The sequence below is a fragment of the Branchiostoma belcheri genome, unplaced genomic scaffold, assembly GCF_001625305.1.
Source record: "Branchiostoma belcheri isolate BF01 breed outbred unplaced genomic scaffold, Haploidv18h27 scaffold26, whole genome shotgun sequence".
NCBI lineage: Eukaryota > Metazoa > Chordata > Leptocardii > Amphioxiformes > Branchiostomatidae > Branchiostoma > Branchiostoma belcheri.
Window position 1 is genome coordinate 145,541 of NW_017803865.1, and position 20,330 is coordinate 165,870.

The 20,330-nt window shown below is 42.0% G+C and overlaps 2 protein-coding genes across 4 annotated transcripts; one reads left to right on the forward strand and one right to left on the reverse strand.

Moving 5' to 3' along the window:
• Nucleotides 1-318: 318 nt before the first annotated feature.
• LOC109471878 (acid-sensing ion channel 5-like) lies at nucleotides 319-6,479 on the forward strand. 2 transcript variants are annotated; one of them, XM_019771301.1, is made up of 12 exons: nucleotides 319-535; nucleotides 930-1,025; nucleotides 1,368-1,459; nucleotides 1,996-2,094; nucleotides 2,364-2,586; nucleotides 3,046-3,174; nucleotides 3,456-3,608; nucleotides 4,131-4,275; nucleotides 4,664-4,720; nucleotides 4,864-5,014; nucleotides 5,319-5,410; nucleotides 5,632-6,479. In XM_019771301.1, exons 2-12 carry the CDS (start codon nucleotides 951-953, stop codon nucleotides 5,850-5,852), a joined length of 1,437 nt encoding a protein of 478 aa, XP_019626860.1. In that variant the 5' UTR covers nucleotides 319-535; nucleotides 930-950; the 3' UTR covers nucleotides 5,853-6,479. The 2 variants fall into 2 exon arrangements, with proteins under 2 accessions (XP_019626860.1, XP_019626861.1); XM_019771302.1 differs by lacking the exon at nucleotides 319-535 and having other exon boundaries at nucleotides 910-1,025.
• On the reverse strand, nucleotides 6,316-19,965 carry LOC109471879 (tropomyosin alpha-4 chain-like). Of its 2 annotated transcripts, none has more exons than XM_019771304.1 (11): nucleotides 19,799-19,965; nucleotides 10,580-10,693; nucleotides 10,203-10,336; nucleotides 9,817-9,862; nucleotides 9,509-9,580; nucleotides 9,312-9,382; nucleotides 9,028-9,103; nucleotides 8,461-8,523; nucleotides 8,195-8,264; nucleotides 7,880-7,995; nucleotides 6,316-7,649 (listed from the first exon to the last, which is right to left on the reverse strand). In XM_019771304.1, exons 2-10 carry the CDS (start codon nucleotides 10,691-10,693, stop codon nucleotides 7,913-7,915), a joined length of 729 nt encoding a protein of 242 aa, XP_019626863.1. In that variant the 5' UTR covers nucleotides 19,799-19,965; the 3' UTR covers nucleotides 6,316-7,649; nucleotides 7,880-7,912. The 2 variants fall into 2 exon arrangements, with proteins under 2 accessions (XP_019626863.1, XP_019626862.1); XM_019771303.1 differs by lacking the exon at nucleotides 19,799-19,965 and adding an exon at nucleotides 11,224-11,250.
• Between the last annotated feature and the right edge of the window lie 365 nt (nucleotides 19,966-20,330).

Consider the following 20,330-nt stretch of genomic DNA (forward strand, 5'->3'; position numbering starts at 1 on the left):
ACAAAACCTACAAAGATAATCAATGGAATTCGTTGAGCGACCGTCAAATATTTAATGTTTGGTACCCACAGCAGTCGCGACCTCCAGTGGAAAGAGGATGTCAGAAATACCTTCTAGGTTTTTGTGAAACGGCTTTGAAAACTGTCTTTCGTCGGGTTTTCATAGGATGAGCGGAACATTATTTCCGTCAATATTATCCCTACCTTTTACCTCAAGCATATCTTGTTTGTTTCCTATCAATGGCCTGGTCATGGAAACACATTAGGTAAGAATGTATTGTAGGACAACAGCGTAAGCACGATATCCCCCTGTAGCCAGCCACAGTGACGGGAGACACCTGCCACAACATACCGTAAGATTCGCTGACCCGTTTTCACATCAACATAGTTCTTTTAACTGATCAAATACCCATAGAAAACAGTGGTCTTTTTTCGACCCCCTTTGACAGGGTATCATTTCCAAGGCCACAGTGAGAGTCCCGGACGACGAGATATTCTGGATTTGTGTCCACTGGTTGTGGGAGAACTATCAAGTGGTAAGTTTATTCTCATGGTGATAAAACTCAGATTTTGTATTGTATCTTAACATCACATCCAAGTTTTTTTTTGTACTGAGTAACATTCACAGAGGGCTGCCAAGAACAACAAAATGCTGACTATTTCTGAACATAAATTATGGGCATACGAAATGATTAGTACCAAGTGCAGTATGCATCAAATCGGGTTAACATATGTTTCAATATTTTACTCTCAACAGCTCACATCTTAACTGTAAGGTAGAACTTTTTCGAACTCGCGTATCACTGGGAACTTTCATATTCTTTGGTACTTCTGATGTCTAACGATAATGACGGTGATGTTTTTAGAATAAAAATAGATCGATGTTGTATTTCCACTGCTTTGTAGTATCAAGACTTTTTTTCTGAACAGATTTTCGTACAATAAGACAACATGGCGGAAGAAGAGGACGAACAGTCCCCCGAGAGGGAGTGGGCCTCGGGAACTACTCTACACGGCCCGGCAAAGGTGAGACAAGACTACACCCGTCCAGCAAGGCACAACAATTGTTTTTTTTTTTTTGCATGCAAGTAGCAAAATTATGATAATACTCGTAGAGCTTTGCCGGTTTCCCCGTGTCATGTTAGGTGGGAAATGTGTACCAAAATAAACGTTTACCTAATGTTAATCATTTCAAATAAGACTGATTTGTTCCTTTAATTTTGCCCTTAGTATTCACCCAATAACATTGTCTTGTCTTGTTTACATCGTTTGTTTCCGTGTATAGCGAGCCTAGGTCATCTGTCGCCAGCCACATGGCTAGCAACACAATTTTTGGCTTGATGTTCGGATGTTTTTTCGTTGTTGTAGGTTGTTGACGGTCCCAACTTAGTGGTTCGTCTCCTGTGGCTGGCTCTGTTCCTGGTCAGCCTGGGAATCGCCACTTATCTCATCACCATGTCGTGAGTTATCTGTCATAACTTTTCATCAATCAATCAATCAATCAATCAATCAATCAATCAATCAATCAATCGACCGATCGATAAAGCCATCAAATGATTGATAATCTGGAGATGAATTTGTATAGATGCTTTTTACTTATATATGATATTCATTTCAAAGTGATTAAAGAATGGATAGCTATAAAAACTATAAGAATGCAGAAAATACGGTAGAAGCGACAAGATTTTGATGTCGCACTGTAACCAAACACAGAAAAAATGTAGTCACCTTCCGTCGCCTTTTTCGTTGGTTTGTATTTTGACATGGGACGCGATAATGTCACAGTTACAAACCGGGGCCCGGCCGGGCTGTTTACGTGAACCAGAAATAAACAATTCATACACGAATATGCACAAATAGTGCACATGATTATTTTTTAAAACCTTTTTGTGTTTTGTTGTCTTTTATTTATGCCTTTCGTTTCTGAAATCTGTCCGGTCGGGCCACCGGTTTGGAAATGTGACCTTGCATAAAGCGGCGAAATAATTTGTTGTAGGTTTATCGACTTCTTCAGTTGGGGCACGGTCACGGACGTCAAACTAGAGTTTACCGATCAGCTGGAGTTCCCTGCTGTCACCATCTGCAACTTCAACAAGTGAGTTTCCAGCTGTACATTTCACATTTTTCCTTTGTGCTGTGAGGCGTGTAGAACTTCACGGTGCAATATAACATTGGTCACCGGGTGGAGCTGCCTGCTTGATGGTCTGATTTTTTGGCGGTCATGGTTTATCTGAGGTTTTATCCTTTCAGTTCATGTCAAATACTAGAAGTTGTTCTTTTAGAAGCTAAGCTGGCCTTAAGACCATCTATATAATAAATTTGCTGATAACCACAGTGGACATCTGTATACTTGTATGGAAACAGGTTTGAGAAAGACTTGTTGTGCATGGACCAGCGGGCCGTGGAGTACCTCCGTCCTCTGATCGGGAACGACGCGATCTGTGAGACCGACAACAGCACGTCTCCCACCCCCGGGCCCACCTACTACCCCATGTCGCTGGCCGGGATCACGGCGTACACCGGCTTCCAGATGGACAGGTACGCTCTGAAGGAATGCACCTGGAGAGGAGAGACGTGCACCTGGCAGGTGTGTAATGTACCTTCTTCTGCTCTCTACCAGAATACTCGTACATTGTGAACCTGCTATTGTAAAACCAAAGTCTTCGATCAGGTAGAATCATGCGCAGTGTGGCCAATTCTATTTATTCTGATACTGACTAGATATCTACATCCCTTTGAATGTATTCTATTGTCTATTGTTTGATTGGTAATAGAAAGAAGAAGAAGCTTAAGGTAGGCAGTTTTTTTCTGATGGCCTCATGATTGTTGAGTGATTGTTTGCCTCAGAAAGCCAAGCAATGTTTTACCTATTCTATGCTATACTACTGACAACAACCGTTACAGGTTTCACGATATCGATTTCTTGTGTTGATGATCTTTACAACATGAACTTGAAAATAATTTGTATAGTACACCGATATAGCCATTTTTTATTTACTTCATGATTCACCACAAAATGCTTGTTCTTCCTGACTTTCCCGCGCAGAACTTCACACACGTGTTCGGTGAGTACGGGAACTGTTACGTCTTCAACCAGAAAACGTCCGGCACACCGCTGCAGCAGATCATCCCCGGGCAGGGCAACGGTCTGCACATGGTCCTGGACGTGCACGAGGTCAGGACAGAGCCGGCTACTTGATAGCGTATTCTTTACCGCGCGGAAACTGCGACACAAATTAAACGCACTTGAAAGTTCTAGATATGATAGAACAAACACGCCGTCTAGCGGTGGACAGAGGAAAGCACATTATGCATTCTGAACCTTTTGATGGGGTTTAGGGGTGTTACACAAGTAATATTATAACATTTACCCTCATGGTTCGAGTCTATTTTGTCATTCTATTTCTCTACGGTCACAGTTAACGTAAATGCGTCTTCACAAAACCTTTTCGCCAGGCCTTCTACACGGAGAACCCTGCCACCGGTGGGTCGTCAGACGTCGGTGTGAAGGTCCACATCCACCCGCAGGGCGAGCCCGCCAAGATGGACATCCAGGGAATCCCTATCGGGCCCGGCAGCCACGCGTACATCGGCATTTCACAGGTTACGGTAAGTCTCCCAAAACCTCATCACTCCGTATCACAAATCCCCCAAAGAACACATGGATGTAGGAGGCATTAAAACGGCTTTGGACCACGCGCCCGACGGTTCTCAGAAAAAATCCTTTATTACTATCAGGGAACGTAAACCTAGTGCCTTAACATATCCGCTGTTGTCATTGTTGCCTCAATATGAGTATGTAGATGCATTTTATTGATCGTCAGGTGCCATTTCAAAGTGCACGATATTTCCATTTGAATACTTTCTTGCCTTACTATGTTGGCACATCAGTCTGTGGTTCAGATGATAGATCATCGGAGAGTGCGCTTTCAGACATACTATGTTAAAGAGAATATTATGTCGGGCACAAGAGAATACTGATGTTTATTCTAAAACTCAAGCATGAAAAAATCAATTTACTGAGTTAAAGTTAATCTACGTCTAGCTGGTTTGCCTGAGTGCTGGCAATTTAAACTGTATAAGATAGACACAAGGGCAGAAATTCAGTAGTTTACTTTATCGTCCGAACAGTATCAGAATGAAGTCCCGCCGTGGGGCCTGTGCGAGGACCTGGACCTGGAGTACTACGACACCTACACCCTGACAGGCTGTCTGATGGAGTGTATGGCGCACTGGGTAGAGAGCGAGTGTGGCTGTACGGCACTGGAGCTCCCAGGTCGGTTCGATCAGTTCTCCTTTCAATGGAAACTCTCTCCCCTGTCTTTCCTGAGTTTCCTCTCTCTTCCTGTGCCTCTCTTCGTGCCGTGTTGCTCCATGTTCCTCTCTCTGTCTTCCTCTCCCCGCTCTCCGTTTCTATCTACTCTACAGACAGACAGACAGACAGACAGACAGACAGACAGACAGACAGACAGACAGACAGACAGACAGAGACGGACGGACGGACGAACAGACAGACAGACACTGTTAATGTTGTGACTTTCTGTTTATTATCTAATATCTCTATTTGTCACCTGTCCCTCTTTCCCCCATGCCTATAAGCTAGTACATACTAATAAAGCTGATAACGTTACACAGTTGGAAGTTAATCGTTCTTTTTTTTTCAGGAAATCTGTCCTACTGTGAGCCGCAGCTGATCGTGGACTGTGTCCTCGGTGTCAAAGGTAAACCTGACATTCTCATGAGGAATTTTTAACATGAACATTGGCAGACGTCATGCAAATATTTATGAGGGGTTGTACACCCTATGAACCAGTGATGACGGTGAATCTTTCTGACTGTTACCTCTATCATGTGTACAAATCAGACCAGATCACGACCGGTGTCCTGGCGTGCAACTGCCCCACGCCCTGCCGCATCCAGACGTTTGATTACTTCGTGTCGTACGCCGGCTGGCCCAACCACATCGTGGAGGTGTACCTCGGGGAGGAGAATAACGTGGACATGGAGTACATGCAGTACGTGACGTTACATGTCTACTATCACACTTCAGGTTGTAATGAGTCGCCCGCAGGCACAGCTATCGTCTTGCGTTAGATAGCTGTTTGAGGACTCTTACGTGTACCTAGCTGAACTTGATATTGTTAGCGATTCTTTCTGACTAACTAAATAATTAATTAATTAATTAACTAACTAACTAACAATGAACCAACCAAGGAATCAACCTACCAACTAACGAACCGACTAAAAGTCACTAACTGGCTAACAAAAGAAAATTAACTGAATCTACTGTGATTGACATTTGTGTGATTTTGTTTCCAGGAGCAACTGGGCTTCTATTGACGTATTCTACGAAGAGCTGAACTTCGAACAGATAACCCAGAAGAAGGCCATGACCCCAGGCGACCTGCTAAGTAGGTTATCGCTCACTGCATTCGTTTTTGGTATGTTTGTTTGTGTTTCCATAGCTTTCCATATGCCAGGCACATTGGGACACTGACAGGAAGTTAGGTCAAAGGTCCGGATCCCAGAAAATGTCATTTTATTTCTTGTCTCCAATTTCCTTCTACCTGTTGCTTTATTGGGGCCAGTGGGAACATTTCTAAATGATTTTTTATTTTCCTCTGTTCTCCAGGTGGTCTCGGTGGTCAGCTCGGGCTGTTTGTGGGTGCCAGTGTGATCACTATCATGGAGTTTGTGGAGTACTTGTTGAAGAGACTGACTTATTGTTGTAGAAAAAAGAAAAAGAACAAGGTCAGTGCCAGCACCGCCCAGGTCTGGACGGCAGATAAGGTCGATCCTCTGGCACTACAAAAAGTCAATATGCTGCAGGAAACAAAGATGTACAAGGAGTAGGCGACGGCATTTCTCATTATACAACTCCATAAAGTGTTCTTTTATACCTTACCGGTTAAAACCTGTAATGGTTTTGAATGCTTAACGTGTGTATTTTGTATCATACAATATAAAAACTTTGTTATATTTGGTAGTGGTCAGTCTCGCGGAGTTGTGCAAGATTTGCGTGTGTTCTTGCATCAACACTGGGACAAAAATATCCGCAATGTCTATTTGAATGCTCGATGACTGATTTATGGTTGATTAGGTCAAATAGAAGGCTATATGGCAAAACAGGCAATGTGCTTTTTATATTTTAGTCTTATTTGTATTTTTTGTGTTGAGAATTATTCAGTGACTGAATCATTGTACGATTTTACAACCTAATATATTTATCGATTTCAGTGCTTAAAAGGCACTTCATCTTCGTGATTTTAACTTAAGGTGACGAGAGGACATTACATATACACGAGACATCTTGGTATGAAGTACTAATGACATTTATTGACAAATGTTGCCAACTTGAGTTAAAACCGCCACGCACAAAAGTACAGACAAACTTACGAAAAAACTTTAACGGATGGAGTATTTACGTCACAAATACCTTTCCGATAACGTATTGATCTCTATCATTGTACAAAACTACCACAAATCTACAACCACCTTCTATCCTGTACTACGTCATAATTCACTTTACATGCGGACAAAATTAACCTGCGAGCACTTGTCAATGTTCATCCAAAGAGTTCTCCTTGATGATTCAGACTTAAAAATATAGCACTGCCAAATTATTTCACTCTTAGTTCTCCGATCTTCTATCAAATTCGCACAGTCCTTTTCAGATGCAACCGAGCATCAGTCTCCCATACATTCAGTACGATTTGCAATGAATGTTTGATCATATGTACCTACAGTCAAGTAAGCCTGCCATATGTCTTGATTTTGGGTCGATCTAATAGTATATATTTGTTGTCTGATTCTAATCCTCCCCGGGGATTAACATTGACAAGTGCGAACTATTACCCCATGAATGTCTTTAGTTGTGGCATTGCGATTCGCTTACAATATTGCTAAAATGGCTTAAAATTACACTGTAAAAAGCAGTTAAAAGTCTTCAACTTTGCATTCTTGTTCCCAAACACCATTTCACGTGTTTGTCACTGCAAGCATTCCACTTAACTGCATTCCTAGTACCAGTACATAGAGCATCGAGTGACCAACTGTTACAAAAAGACATCTTTTGTAGGAATGTCGGAAGGCAACCTACGGGAAAACAGTGTCCGAAATCCCTCAAAAATCCTCTAATTCATTAGTAAATCTACAGATACTTAGTACGTATCACGTGCTTAATCTAACACTATGATGAGAGTCTGCAGTTTTGAAATGTGTATCCTACACGAGCTGTGTCCAAAGTTAAGTCCCATTGCCTTTCAATCCTTTGCCAGAAATATAATACTGACAACTGAACCGAACTGAAGACATGGTGCACAGGATTTAGGAACCAAACTGCATCATGTGTTGGACGCTTGATGACTATTTTGTCTAGAAAAAGAAGCGTTCTTGATTATCCACCTTAATGCAACAAGTATAGCGATATGGCGACATCTCACAGGACCTTTACGTACCAAGATGTGAAAATGTACTTTTAGTATCAGTTTTTGTCATCTGCTGACTAAACAGGTTCTACGGGCATGAAAAAGCCGCTAAAAGTTGCCATACTGTCTGAGTGGTCTGGTGTAACAAAAGAACTTATGTTGGAAGACTTTCAGTTGCCTGCCAAGAAACAAAAACCCCGAGGTCACTTCGTACATCCAGTATCTGTAGAGGGGGAGAAGAGGGAGAATATGAGTTTTATCTGTTTTGGTTCATACGATCGCACGGAACAAGACAAATAGCAATAGCCACGTTTCCCAGCGTAGCGGTTGTAAAACGCTTGGCAAACACCAAGATCAAGGATGCTTTTTAAAACGGCACCAACGTATGTTAGTTTGCTACAACTTGCAATATTTCATTGCACAAGCACTGAATACATGCTCCTGAATACCCACCTAATATTCGTAGTATCTTCCGTCATTTCATAGCTACATTTCGTTGAGTTCGTTCAGAGCTGCATCCAAATCTGCCTTTGCTCCTTGATACTTTTCTTTGCATTCTTCCAATTGATCTGGAAAAGAGGGAGAGGACATTTTGTGAGCTTGTGTAGCACATCTAAGAATGTATTTAGGGGTCAACAAAACAGAAACAGACCTACGGAAAACAGTGAAATGTTGCGCTTTGCTGGTGCTCGTTCCGCCATAACGATGCCGTGTGCTTATCAATAACAATCCACAGACAGAATGTGTCAGGACGAGTGACATAGTTACCCTCTAAGTCTGATACTTGTTTCTCCAACAGCTGAATTTTCCTTTCGGCTGACTCAGCACGGGTTTCAGTCTGGAAACAACAAACCAGGGTGAACTCGGAAAACGTGAACATAGTAAATACAACAACAACAACAACAGCGACATCAACAACAACAACAATGAAACCTGGTGTGCAACAGATCTATATAAAAGTGAACTCCATTCTGTCTGAAGCATGTTTCTGAGCGCGTACAAATTATCATTTATTTCATGTCGAATAGCAATACCTCTCTCAAGGTGTCCTGCAGCTCTCTGTACCGGCTCTGCAGACTGTTTTCCTCATCCTCTCCCTAAAAAAAAGAAACAAAAGTGTTTGTGAGGAAACTGGATAACAGACATAACGGTCGACGTAATAAGGTTTGCATTAAAACATTATGTGTACTCACCGAGAAGAAAAGATATCCATGGAAGAGCAAGAAGACACAGCGAAGAGAATAGATGATGGAAAGATATGAGTATGAGCAGTTTGAGCATAAGGAAAGCTAGACAAAACTCTGATCAAAACACCGATACCTTTTAGACATATTCGATGTATCGAGTTACATGTGTAATTATAACTTATGAAGTATTCATAATAAGAAAATTACGAAGCATCATAGTATCATTGCACCATTTGTATGCTTCCCAACACTCTTGCGTTCAGAACTTCAGACCGTATAGTAATTCTCATGAACATGGTGCTTTTATGATCACCGTCATGGCTACGCAAATTTGTCTATTGCGATTCGAGAACGGCTTTTAAACGCCGCCTTTCATGATTTACAAGAACTGCACAAAGTATACAAAATGCTCACCCTATTCTGGCTGGACTCCAAGGACTTGATCTGGTCTTCTGTTATCTGCAACTCTTCTTCCAAAGACTTAACCCGCCTGCGGAAAGAAGGTTTCGTCATTTTCGAGGAAAAGAAGACTTTGAATACACATGGGAATACACGTGTGGCAGGGAAGGACTTTTAGATGTCACTTAATACAAACGTGCTTCTCTTATGGCAAGAATAAAGCAACAGAAATGAAACATCTTTCATCTTGAGTTTAAAGGCTACAGTCTGCAAATGTTACAAACTCTCGTCCTACTCACTCATGGGATGTTTTGTATTTTTCTTCCATGGTATCCAATTGTTCTTCCACCACGGTAAGTTTCCGAGAGACCTGGGAAAGAGGAAAGTTTTGGCAACATATTCAAAATGACACAACATACAAGCTTAAGAACGGCCGTGATATTGAGTGAAATATAAAAATCAAGGCGATCAGAAAATGACAAATGACAGGTTTTACCTCTTCATACTTAGCCTCCATCTCTTCTTTTAACTCAATTGCTTCCTTGAGGTCAGATTCCATCTGCACTACCTGCGTAGTAACAACAAAGGAGATAAAATTGCCTTTCTGGGTTCTGTACTACTCTGACGCATCTTATTTGTGTCACGGCAAATTTACTGAAATAATGCATGCATGCACGGTCAAACATTGCATACTTCAAAACCCTTTTTAACTTGTCTGTATAGTGAAGATCAAGAAGGAGGATGGGAAAATTACACAATTAAAGCATACTAGTATCATCTATATATAGCCCAATAATGGCTCACCTTGGAATCATCACTGGTGCTCCGGTGTTCGAGCGCTTGTCTGGACCTGATAAAAACAAAGACTGTGTGTTGATGTTGCGATTTATATCTGGTAATAGACGGATGTTAACAGAAAGCAGAGGTTTCTCTTTTCCTCCGTGAATTAGATATACTTCTCTGCATCCTTAGCACGAACTACATAACTGATGAACACAGGTATGAAAACAACAGATCAGTAACAACGTTAACGTTAGCATTTTTGAGCGTTAACGTTAGCATTTTTGAGCGTTAATGTTTTTCACAGAGTTGACATTATTAGCATAGGTTGATTCATCACGTTATCTTTAATTAAATGTTATAACTGCATGTGACCACATAGCAAATTCCAGTAATGATACTCCACACACCTTTCTACCTCGTCAAACCTCGACTCTAGTTCCTGTGACTTGGTGTTGGCCTCCTTCAGGCCTGTCTCGGCAGTATCCAAGTCTGCCTCCAGCAGCTGCATCTTTCTCCTCATGCTCTCCATGTCATTCTCAGCCTGAAGTAGACACAGAACAATCAAAACTGCCATTTCAAAGACGTAGAGATCCTTGGCTGTAGGTGCAGTGGAAATGACAGGAGCTGACACAAGATGTCGACATTGGACAGGCAGATTGCACGAAGGAAAGAATCACGAATCTTCTGAAGTTTGATGTTAATTCTTGTTACAACCTGTATTCAATTATCATCGGGATACATTTAAATGGCCCGACGACGGCGCTCTGATGTGTTTAGATGTTACCTGCTCTGCCCGCTCTTCGGCCTCTTTCCTGGCTTTGTCCGCTTCCTCAAAGCGCTCCGTGGCGACTTCGGCCTCCCGTCGCAGCGCGGCCAGCTTCTTCTTCACAGCTTCCATCTGTGGACATGGTTCAAAGGAACACACTTCATCATCTGTTCAATCTTTGTGGACGCATGATACAGTAAATGTTGTATGTGGTTGAATATGTGAAATATGTAAATGATGGAAAAGATTTACCGTGCTCGTTGAATTTCTTTATTCTTTTTGGCCGAAAAATAAGGCTGTTTTTCCCCAGAATTATGTATCAGAAAGAAATGCGTGTTGGCATTAATGGTTCTTCCTCGTAAAAGACGGCCTTTGATATTTCACAAATTAACACCCAAAAGTACGTTGAAAGTTCGCAAGTGTTACAAGCAAGTAAAAACATTTTCAATACTACTGTCATCAACAGCGGAAATGTGCCTAAGGCAGTGCATGGCGTCAAGGCTGGTCGGTCTACTTTAATGGCGAGGACATGGCTTTTCCAGGTGATTATCTCTAGTCATGCACGTGACAGACACAGGTCGGTGAAAGGTCATCACGCATGCCCTGCTGAGGTTGAACGTCACGTGACAGAAAGAAAGAAAGAAAGTGATGATGTGACGTACCCTTTCACACATGTTATGAAGCCTCCACTGCTGCGTGTAAGGGAATGGAAACCATCAGGAAAGAAATCTCAACATGAGATGGCATTATGGATTATAACAGGTAACTAATAACAGCGCGGGTACCCCTTATCTTATCCTTATCACCCGCATTTATCGCGCGAAAGCAAGACGGTTTGACCACTAAGGAGATACGACGTACGCCGGGTATATAGATAGTCTTCAAATACTTCAAGCCATGATCCTTAACTATCGCGTCCGTAAACTCATTAGGAGACATGCTGTAAGAATTCATCATGTTATAGCTGAGTGGACAACAAATAAGCGGTTTGAAGAGGTTGCTTCAGGCTGTTTCCTAGAGAGTCAAGAGTATACCCCGTGGACTGACGGATAATGACGATGATATCTCACTTGTAATGGCTAACTTTTGGTGGAGTTATATAGACTAGTCTTTCCCAAAAATATGCCAAGGAGACCATCCACGACACACTAACATACAAGATGGGCGTGACTGGAATACTATAAGTATTAACAGACGAGGCTACTGGGACGGATTGGGGATGTCACATGTATGGTGGGCGGCTGTATCTTTATTGCCATCAAGCTAGGCTAAAAAAACTTGCAAGCTGAAAAATACGCATTGAAGTCAGCATCACTAGGAAAACTTCACAAGGGCTTTTGAAAATGAGAACATAGCTCATCCATGATAAATATATAGTTCTGTCTGGTGCGAAATTACACTGTACCTTTGTGGCTACCAGGGTCAGTCCATGTGATTACATTCATCAAAGCGGGTCCCTTTGTGTACCTGTCAGCTTGTAAACAAGATGTGTGATGGAGTCTCGATCAGAAAACTGTGGAGGTGATTCGTCACAAAAACTGTCAAAGGCCTGCCTTGGCTACAGTACACTAAATTTGAAAGGTATCAAAACGTCTTATCATTTGATAGCCATTAAGCAACGATTAGCATGACTCCAGTACAAGATAGCGTGTTTGTGTTCCTGATATAGTAATGGTTTCGGTCCTAATGTAAACATATTATTTGTTTACACCAAAACAGTCATATTTATCAGCTCGCGTTTGAAATCACGTGACTTTGGTGTAGCCATTGTTTGTCAGAGACTGAAGTGTGTGTTTAGGACCTATGTGAGGTTATAAACCTGATAATAGTACGTATTGACTCCAACATGAGCACATAATGACCCGCTATAGAAGTATTAGGACTCTTATCCTAATCTGCAATGCATCAAATGACGTTAAATGCCTAAAATAATAAAAAAAATGGTTTGCAAATGGCCGAAAAATCGCAATGAGATAATTCTTAAATGAAAATGAAAAAAAGTCTGAGGTATTGTCAACTCTATCTCCATGCCAAATTTCAGGTCATTTGGCTGAAAAAATTATCAAGTTGAATTGATTTGACAAACCGGTGGCGAAAAAATAAAAGGGAAGAGGAACGTCAGAAAAAAAACAACAATGCATTTCCTTCCCATACCTATGGTGTAGTGTGACATGTAATAAGTAAGGATTATGTCTATTGATGCAACTCTAATCGTACAGCACAGAATGGATCTGCTCAAGCTCTATAGATCCGTCCTGATCTGACTGATAGATGGTACACTCCCCGCTAGTACGATATTGAAACATACATTGTATGGAGATTGGAGAGACAGGGTCAGAATACGTTATACGGGCAGACCTTTTCATCTGGCAGAGTCAGATGGTTCAGATGATGACGTGTTCACTGGTGTGTACAACAATTGTGTGACCCCGAAACCCCAACCTGAGAGGAGCGTGGTGACAGATGGAGCAGCAGTTTATCATACAGGGCGCTTTGGGCAGGTTGCGATTGTACCAGGCCGACCTGGCTTGTCAAGTCATAACGACATGTGCGCAACATGCTGTAAATTACTGCCAATGCCCCTCCCCACTTTTCCTTGTAGTACTAGTATCTCCTTGTGTATCTCCTTACTGTGTATGACGTCTTATTAACGATCCCTTACTGTCTGTATGCTAACTAAAAGCAAACGTGATCAGACAGCTAAATTTTATTATAGACAGAAAAATCATGACTCGCCTGCCAAGTCAGAAAATAGTCAATATGCATAGATGAGTAGCAGGCTACTCTCGGGGATACAGACGCCAGGAAGATAAATGAGGGTCTAGAATATTTTAGGCTATGATTGACACTAAACATTTTCCCTGCTACTTAGATCCTAACACACGTGGGAGTATCTGTAATGTGTTAGTGGGACGCCAGGGTCCTGATCTACTGTTTCAACGTGAACATCATTACAACCAGCGCATAGACCCACCACCCACCTAGTACGTAAGTGAACATAACTAAAGATTTAAAGGTGTTACATTATGGGGAAGACTGATTACACAGACGTATGGGTAATAACGGATTTCGGCTAAACCACTGTACATTACACATTGACTGGTATACGTGGCGATTACAAAACTATATAGTTCCAGTTTGTGTCACTGACGCCGTGTTATCCAACTCTCAACTCATCATGTTGCACCTGGCTCCTGACCAACATGTAAAATGATTAGCTAAAAGATATTCATTAAAAGGGAGCCAGTCTTTACTATACGCATTGTGGAATATGAACCTCTTAAAATCGGACAAGATGGAGCTGACGCGTGTTTGAGAATAGGACAATCCGATCTTACAAGTTATACACGCTCCCTCTCCACCTGCTTCAGTGATTTCCCTGCTTGCTGCTAAATATCGCCTTTGTAGCTCGACGTTTCCAATTTAATCTAAGTAAAGAGCTGTGTTGTGTGCGCGATATAGGCCACTACAAGGACACGAGGTCTCGCGAGAGTTAATAACCTGTACGCGACCAGAATACGTTTGGTCCGACGACGTGGTGGGAGGACGACTTCTGTAGATACCTCTCTATCCGAACTTTGCCCGTATAACTCAATTATCCACGCGGCAACGATTATCAAGACATACTACCTGAGCCGTCCCTACGGTGCTGAAGGCATATCGAATATGACATTGAAGAAAACCTTTAGAAACAGAAACATATCTTGCTACATATAGACGTATTAATACAGGGCACAGATTGCTGCACCTGGAGATAAACAAACAAATTAATGACACAGTTTTGAACAGTTTCTTCTCTGAACCCAGTACAGAAACGTCGCGCGTGGTGACGGCAGTTAAATGATGGCATCCCACGCACAGGTTTACACAATTATTAACATGCCTCCACCGTGCGCAGCTAAGCGACAAAGATCAATGACTGCGGCGGGCTGGTACATGGCGTGACACAGGGGACTTCACGTCTGTCGATTGCCTACCTGACAAACTACCCTGTCTCGCAACTCAGAAGCTATCGCTAAAATCAATCTATTTATAAAGCGAATGATTAGATTAGCGCAGCGTCTTTCAAGGATCTACTGAAATCACTGAAGTCGTTATTCAAGGTCAACACCATTATGGCGACTCACCCTGCACACCCTGTCTGCCGTCTATAACCACGGAATAAGTGGCGTTTATCACATTAACAAAACATGATCTATGGACCTGTCACAACGCACAGAATATTATGCCAGGTTGGTAATGCTGACAGCATTACCTCAAAATGCACATGCTTCCGCTACCTCTGGTCTTCACTTCTTGAATTTCCGGCAGTTTGAAATCTGGGGAAGGAGCAAGCCTAGTGATGATTTTGTCGGAAGCTTTTGTTGTTTTAGACCGGCAAGAGACTAGATCTGCTATCGACAGTAAGATGTGACCTTTGCCCTTGAGGTGCACCGGCTGACTATTGATTTCTGAATGACATCTGCGACCCTCGTCTGCTAGTACTAGTAAACTCGACATTACTGGCAATAAAGAAAACAGTACGCTGTCGGAATACGAGCTGCAACTCGTTAAAACTAGAAATTGGAGGACAGTATTTTTCTTTACGTGTATGTATGATCGTTGCGCCCGGCGTGGTTTGGTGTGGGAGTTTGTTACGCGTGGTTTGATCCCGTGGTACGCTGGCCGCAGGGCATAGCAAGTCACAGCATTTCGCAAATATCATAAATAGTACAGACAAGCTATTTCAAAGGTTAGCTGGATAAAGGTACTACAGTATTCTTTGTGACTTTTGTAAAAGTTGATCTTATACAAGTTCAAAACAAAATAAAACAGACCAGTAAGCGTAAAACCAAGAAACGCTTTTGATATAACATTCCTCTAACATATCAATAGTTTATATAAGACGTAACAAACCATTCAGCAAGCCACTCCAGCATGGTTTGTAATGTTGACATAGTGTGATAAATATTTATACAGTTCTTAGACAGGTGCTACTTGTCCTTTAATACAACTTTGAAAACTTATTTTATGCAATTACTAGGTCTCGTATGAGAAAAAGAATCTATTTCAAATGTTGATATTGTAACAATAGAAAATGAAGCTTGATGGCGTTGCTATTGATCGAGTGCTGTTACGAATGGTAAAATTTATGGTTGGCCCACCCCTTCTGTGACCTCGCTCGACCTTTTCTCTGCAGGTAAATTGTACATGTGCAATACCACGATGCGACTGGGATCGAATATCGGCGTCTCGCTGACGAAATACATATACAGACGTAGGGTCGTCACAGAAATTAAATTCCCTGGCGATACCAGTTACAGTACTGTTACGGGCAGCGATATTGCTTACATACGACATCACGAGTCGTAGATATAATCTAAATCAGATAAAAACACACTACAGAGCAATTTATCTATTATCGTTAACATGCTGTATGCAAGATATCGACAAGTATGTACTTTGGGGTTCTATGATGCAGCACAACTACCAACGCATTGTTGTGAGGTTACACATGTCACCATTTCTTGGGCGTGAGTATACATTTTTGATCATCAGGAAGATAATTATGATTTCATTATGTTTTCATTCAGAATATGGTTTTCAAGACTACTCCGCCCCCTCACATGTCATACATACAGTTGAACGAGCCCGTACTGCCACCAGACGGACGTTTTGCTGTCATAAAATAATCGATATTGTATCTCCCCGCGTTCTGCATGAATTTTTTTGGCAAGAACAGCACACCATTAAATCTAGAACAACGTAATTTGGCATTGTAGACCACTATGAGGAAATATTATTACAAGAAAAAATGCACATAACCACTGCTACGACACAAATTGCGAATTGTTTTAAGCTTGCCTCGATGATCTTACGAAACTGCAGCTGCATTACATTAAACTGAATATTTGTCAATTTGTGATGTACGTCGCCATCTTGTCTCCTTCCCAGCATGCACCATCGCGCCTCACAACATTGTTGTTGTTTTATTACGTCGTTTAAAGCTTCTTGGTCAAAGCAACGCAAAACACATCATTAAATCTATCCAAGGGAGTCATATAGAACTCATAAACTATTTGCTTTATCTCCCCTTTGAAATCTATCATCACCTTCCATTCGCGGACTTAATTCGATGTCGGCCATAACTTTTTGCAACACAATGAAAAAAATGCTGTAGAATTATTCTACAAATGCATTGTTGCCGTTTAACCGCATACTATACAGTGTAGGTAACAGTTAGGATCAGTACTAACCTCACAAACGTGACGCTGAAACCTTTGTCGTAAGGAAAACGCGCGACGTTTCGTACAGGCGTGTGTGATTTTATATTCCAGCCATGTTTCTCTGTCAGCACGGTAATGAACCTTAATCTCAGTACCACGGACAGGACAGCACGGCTACCCGAAAAACCTTTTCACGGTAGAACTCGAAAGCTTTGAAATCAACAATCTTAATTGACACAACAAAAGTACCACGACTTTCCTAAGGTCTCTCGCTATACGTGGTTACAACGTATGGTGATTATTGCATTTGTGGACGTATATTTTTGTGGTCTGCAATTCTTTTAGCCAAAAATCTCTCCTGGGAGAGATCGTTGGTTATCAATTCTAGGTCACTGACTTCGGATCATTGCACACATTACTATGTATGTACCTACCTTTGCCTATATATTGATACCAGAATGCAAAACCTCATTATTGTTACAATGAATGTGAGGCTTAGCTGTTAAAACTAGAGAACCTGATGCAACATACTGAAAACACCCCTTACAAAACCAGGGTTAGCTTTTGTTACCAACAAAACTAAAGAGAGAGAAGGAAATCAAGGAGATCATGATTTAGCGATACAGCCATAGAGTACATAATGTTCTATTCATGGGTTTACAATACCCGGGGGAGGAAATACATTTAATGGTTATGTATACTGGGACTTAACCAAAGCACCAGCACCATGCCCCAGTTCTATTGTAATAATGATATAGATAAGGTAGGAATATTCGGTCCCCTCTGGTCTACTTTTTCAGGTCACTTTCATACCTAGGTCCAGCTAGGTCCAGCTAGTCTAGTCTTGTAGACACGTATATCTCAGCTCATCTATCTGTCTATCGTCTGGGTGTCGAACTGAAGTTAATCCTATTTTGTATGATTTCCGCCTCTCGTGATAGAATTATTGCCACGCATGGATATCCTCCACTGCACATGGTCGGTCTCCTGGCAACCGTTTCACTGAGGTAAAAATTCGTAATTTGATCCACATAATTACCGGCTCAGTCTAACGAAGAACCTGAATCAAGGACACATGGTCTAGGGGCAGAGACCCTTCGCTTATTATCAATAAATACACCATTTATCTGTCACTTATTTTCCTGGTTCTTGTCACTGTTTTGTATTGAAATTATTTCCCGTGATCCGTGGCCAGTCGTAGTGAACATTTTCAACCGATTAAGGAAGACTTTACTTTTCTGTTTTCATTCTGATGTTTGCAAAGAAAAGCATACTATCGACAGTTTATCTAAAGGCTTCAAAAACCAATTTTAAGAAAAAAATGATAGTGCGCTGTGTGACGGCTTTTTGTCGGATATAACAGACAAGAGGTCCTTGTTCGTCTTCTCAGACGACTGTTGGGGTGATGTAAGATGACGTAAATACCGCTAACAATTCTCCATATATATATATATTTGAGTTCATAATCAGACTTTTTATTAGCGCTAATCCTATGTCTTATTCGTACATGATAAGCAAAGGCATGGTCATGCCTTAAAGTTGGTTGGATGGGATAGTTTTTAGGTGCTATATAATTGAGCCGGAAACAATTCCATTGTTAGTCTTTGCTGTTAGAGTGTACTTTGTTTCTCACGTGAGGATGACCTTTGACCGGTCTACAAAACATACAAAACACAGAACATACACATCTGTACCGGAGAGGACGGTTTGTTTGGGAATGGGAGACAATCGCGTTGTCTGAACAAGTCCATTGTATGAGCAATATGAAATGACCTCATTAGTGTTTTCACTGATGAACAGGAAAGGCCGGTGAAGACACTGGGAGACAACGTGCCACGCCCTCCCACCGGCACTGCACGGTGCGTGGCACGGGGCGGGTCAAATATGCCGCGGAAAAAAGGAAACCTTCAGCAAGCAACAACTTCTACCAACCTGGTCAGAATATGGTTAGTGAGGAATGATTGATTTGACGTCATTGACCCTAAATGAACGTCACTGGACATCCTTTATCTTTGGCCGCACCCACAACAGTTATGCCCGACAAAGAAAGGATTACACAATAAACACAGTAAGCTATGATATGGCCTTGACTCTTTAACTCACAAATGCAAATTGCTTTTAAATGAAGCCGATTTTACTATGGGCCATCGTTTTGTCAACAAACAAGACTTCTGATTAAGGAGGTTAGAAAATTTGTCTGATTCAGAAGAACGGTATTTCTGTAATTCCCGTTCCCTCTGTACTAGAGCGTTTCCGCACATAGCCCATAAGGTCAATTATTATGCACATTTTTATTGGCGGCGAAAAGCCCGTGGTTTCTGGCATAGCAGGATGTGTACATAGATGGTGTTGTTTGTTTCCCACACAGTACATCGTGACAGTTTGTGTCTCCAATTTCTCCAATAGTATACCTACCAAATTACGCGACCCCTCGAAATATTTGAGTATGGTGCTTAACAGGAAGCGATGCTATAACCTTCGTCTGGTTATGCATAATCCAAAGTCATACAATTCAAATCGGCAGATACAACGTACTGCTGCTCCATCTGTCCTCCTGATGGAATTGACAATGTTACAGTAACTCATGTATCCACGGCCGGCCCAGGTGGCTTTACCTGGTCTATACGTTAGATCCAGAAGAATGTTAAGGGGGAGGGCAGGGCATGAATAATTTGAAGACCACTCTCGCTACTGTGTTTGCTCACGCAAGTATGTAAGGAAACCTGGCAGGAAACCGGGAGCAGACGACGTGCCGGAATCTCCCGCCACATGTTCCAGTTAAACCCCGGGCTGGGGAAGCCGAGAATTTAAACCAGACGGTCTCCTATAGTACTACTATCATGGCGGCCGCTGAAACGGCCACCACACTGGCCCACGCCTTCGACCCGTTCTGCTCCCGTAAGTTGTAGCCATACCTGGCGGGTTTACCTGGGCATTAAGGCATGGCATTTTACAACTAAACCACTACAGACCCGGCGGCTGGCCGTCAGAGCCAGTTAAAATCAAGGGAAGGGAAACCAGCGAAACTCACCTTGCCTCAGAGTCTGCAAAAAGATGCCGGTTTTCTGGAAAAATTGTCTTGGAATGCCAGGGACGGTTAACACTTGCCCAATTATGCAGAGTGTCGGGAGGAAGGGGCCGCCTTGCCACACCGTCACAAGCTCACTCAACTGGTTTTATGCAAATTATATAGACGTCACGCCCCGAGGGGAATGATCATGCGCGGGACAAAATTTGTGACGATTTAAACTGGGCGCGGTGGTTGTGGATGTTATTTTACACCTTTTCAATCCTGAAAAATATGGCGACGCTTTTAAAAACCACCTGACCAGACTGCACGAATCCTGCTCTTCCTGTCGAAGGTCACAGGGCAATGACGATTAATCTTTTGCCCAGGCGCGCGGTTGCCTGGGGATTTAGATTGGCCATGTGATTCATTGCTTGATTGTGCATGTATCGTGCGTACGATAATGATAATGTTCAATGATTTACAGAGACTGTTTTGCAGTTCTGAAATAAATCGCAAGAGGCTAGTGTGTCGTTGGGGTACTATGTGTGTGTGT

Coding starts and splice junctions, on each gene's coding strand:
- LOC109471878 (XM_019771301.1), top strand. CDS start 951: ATGGCGGAAGAAGAGGACGAACAGTCCCCCGAGAGGGAGTGGGCCTCG. Junction 4,721..4,863: donor CTGTGTCCTCGGTGTCAAAG/GTAAACCTGACA, acceptor TGTACAAATCAG/ACCAGATCACGACCGGTGTC. Junction 5,015..5,318: donor GTGGACATGGAGTACATGCA/GTACGTGACGTT, acceptor TTTTGTTTCCAG/GAGCAACTGGGCTTCTATTG.
- LOC109471879 (XM_019771303.1), bottom strand. Junction 10,337..10,579: donor CCGAAGAGCGGGCAGAGCAG/GTAACATCTAAA, acceptor TGTCTACTTCAG/GCTGAGAATGACATGGAGAG. Junction 8,265..8,460: donor TGCAGGACACCTTGAGAGAG/GTATTGCTATTC, acceptor TGTTGTTTCCAG/ACTGAAACCCGTGCTGAGTC.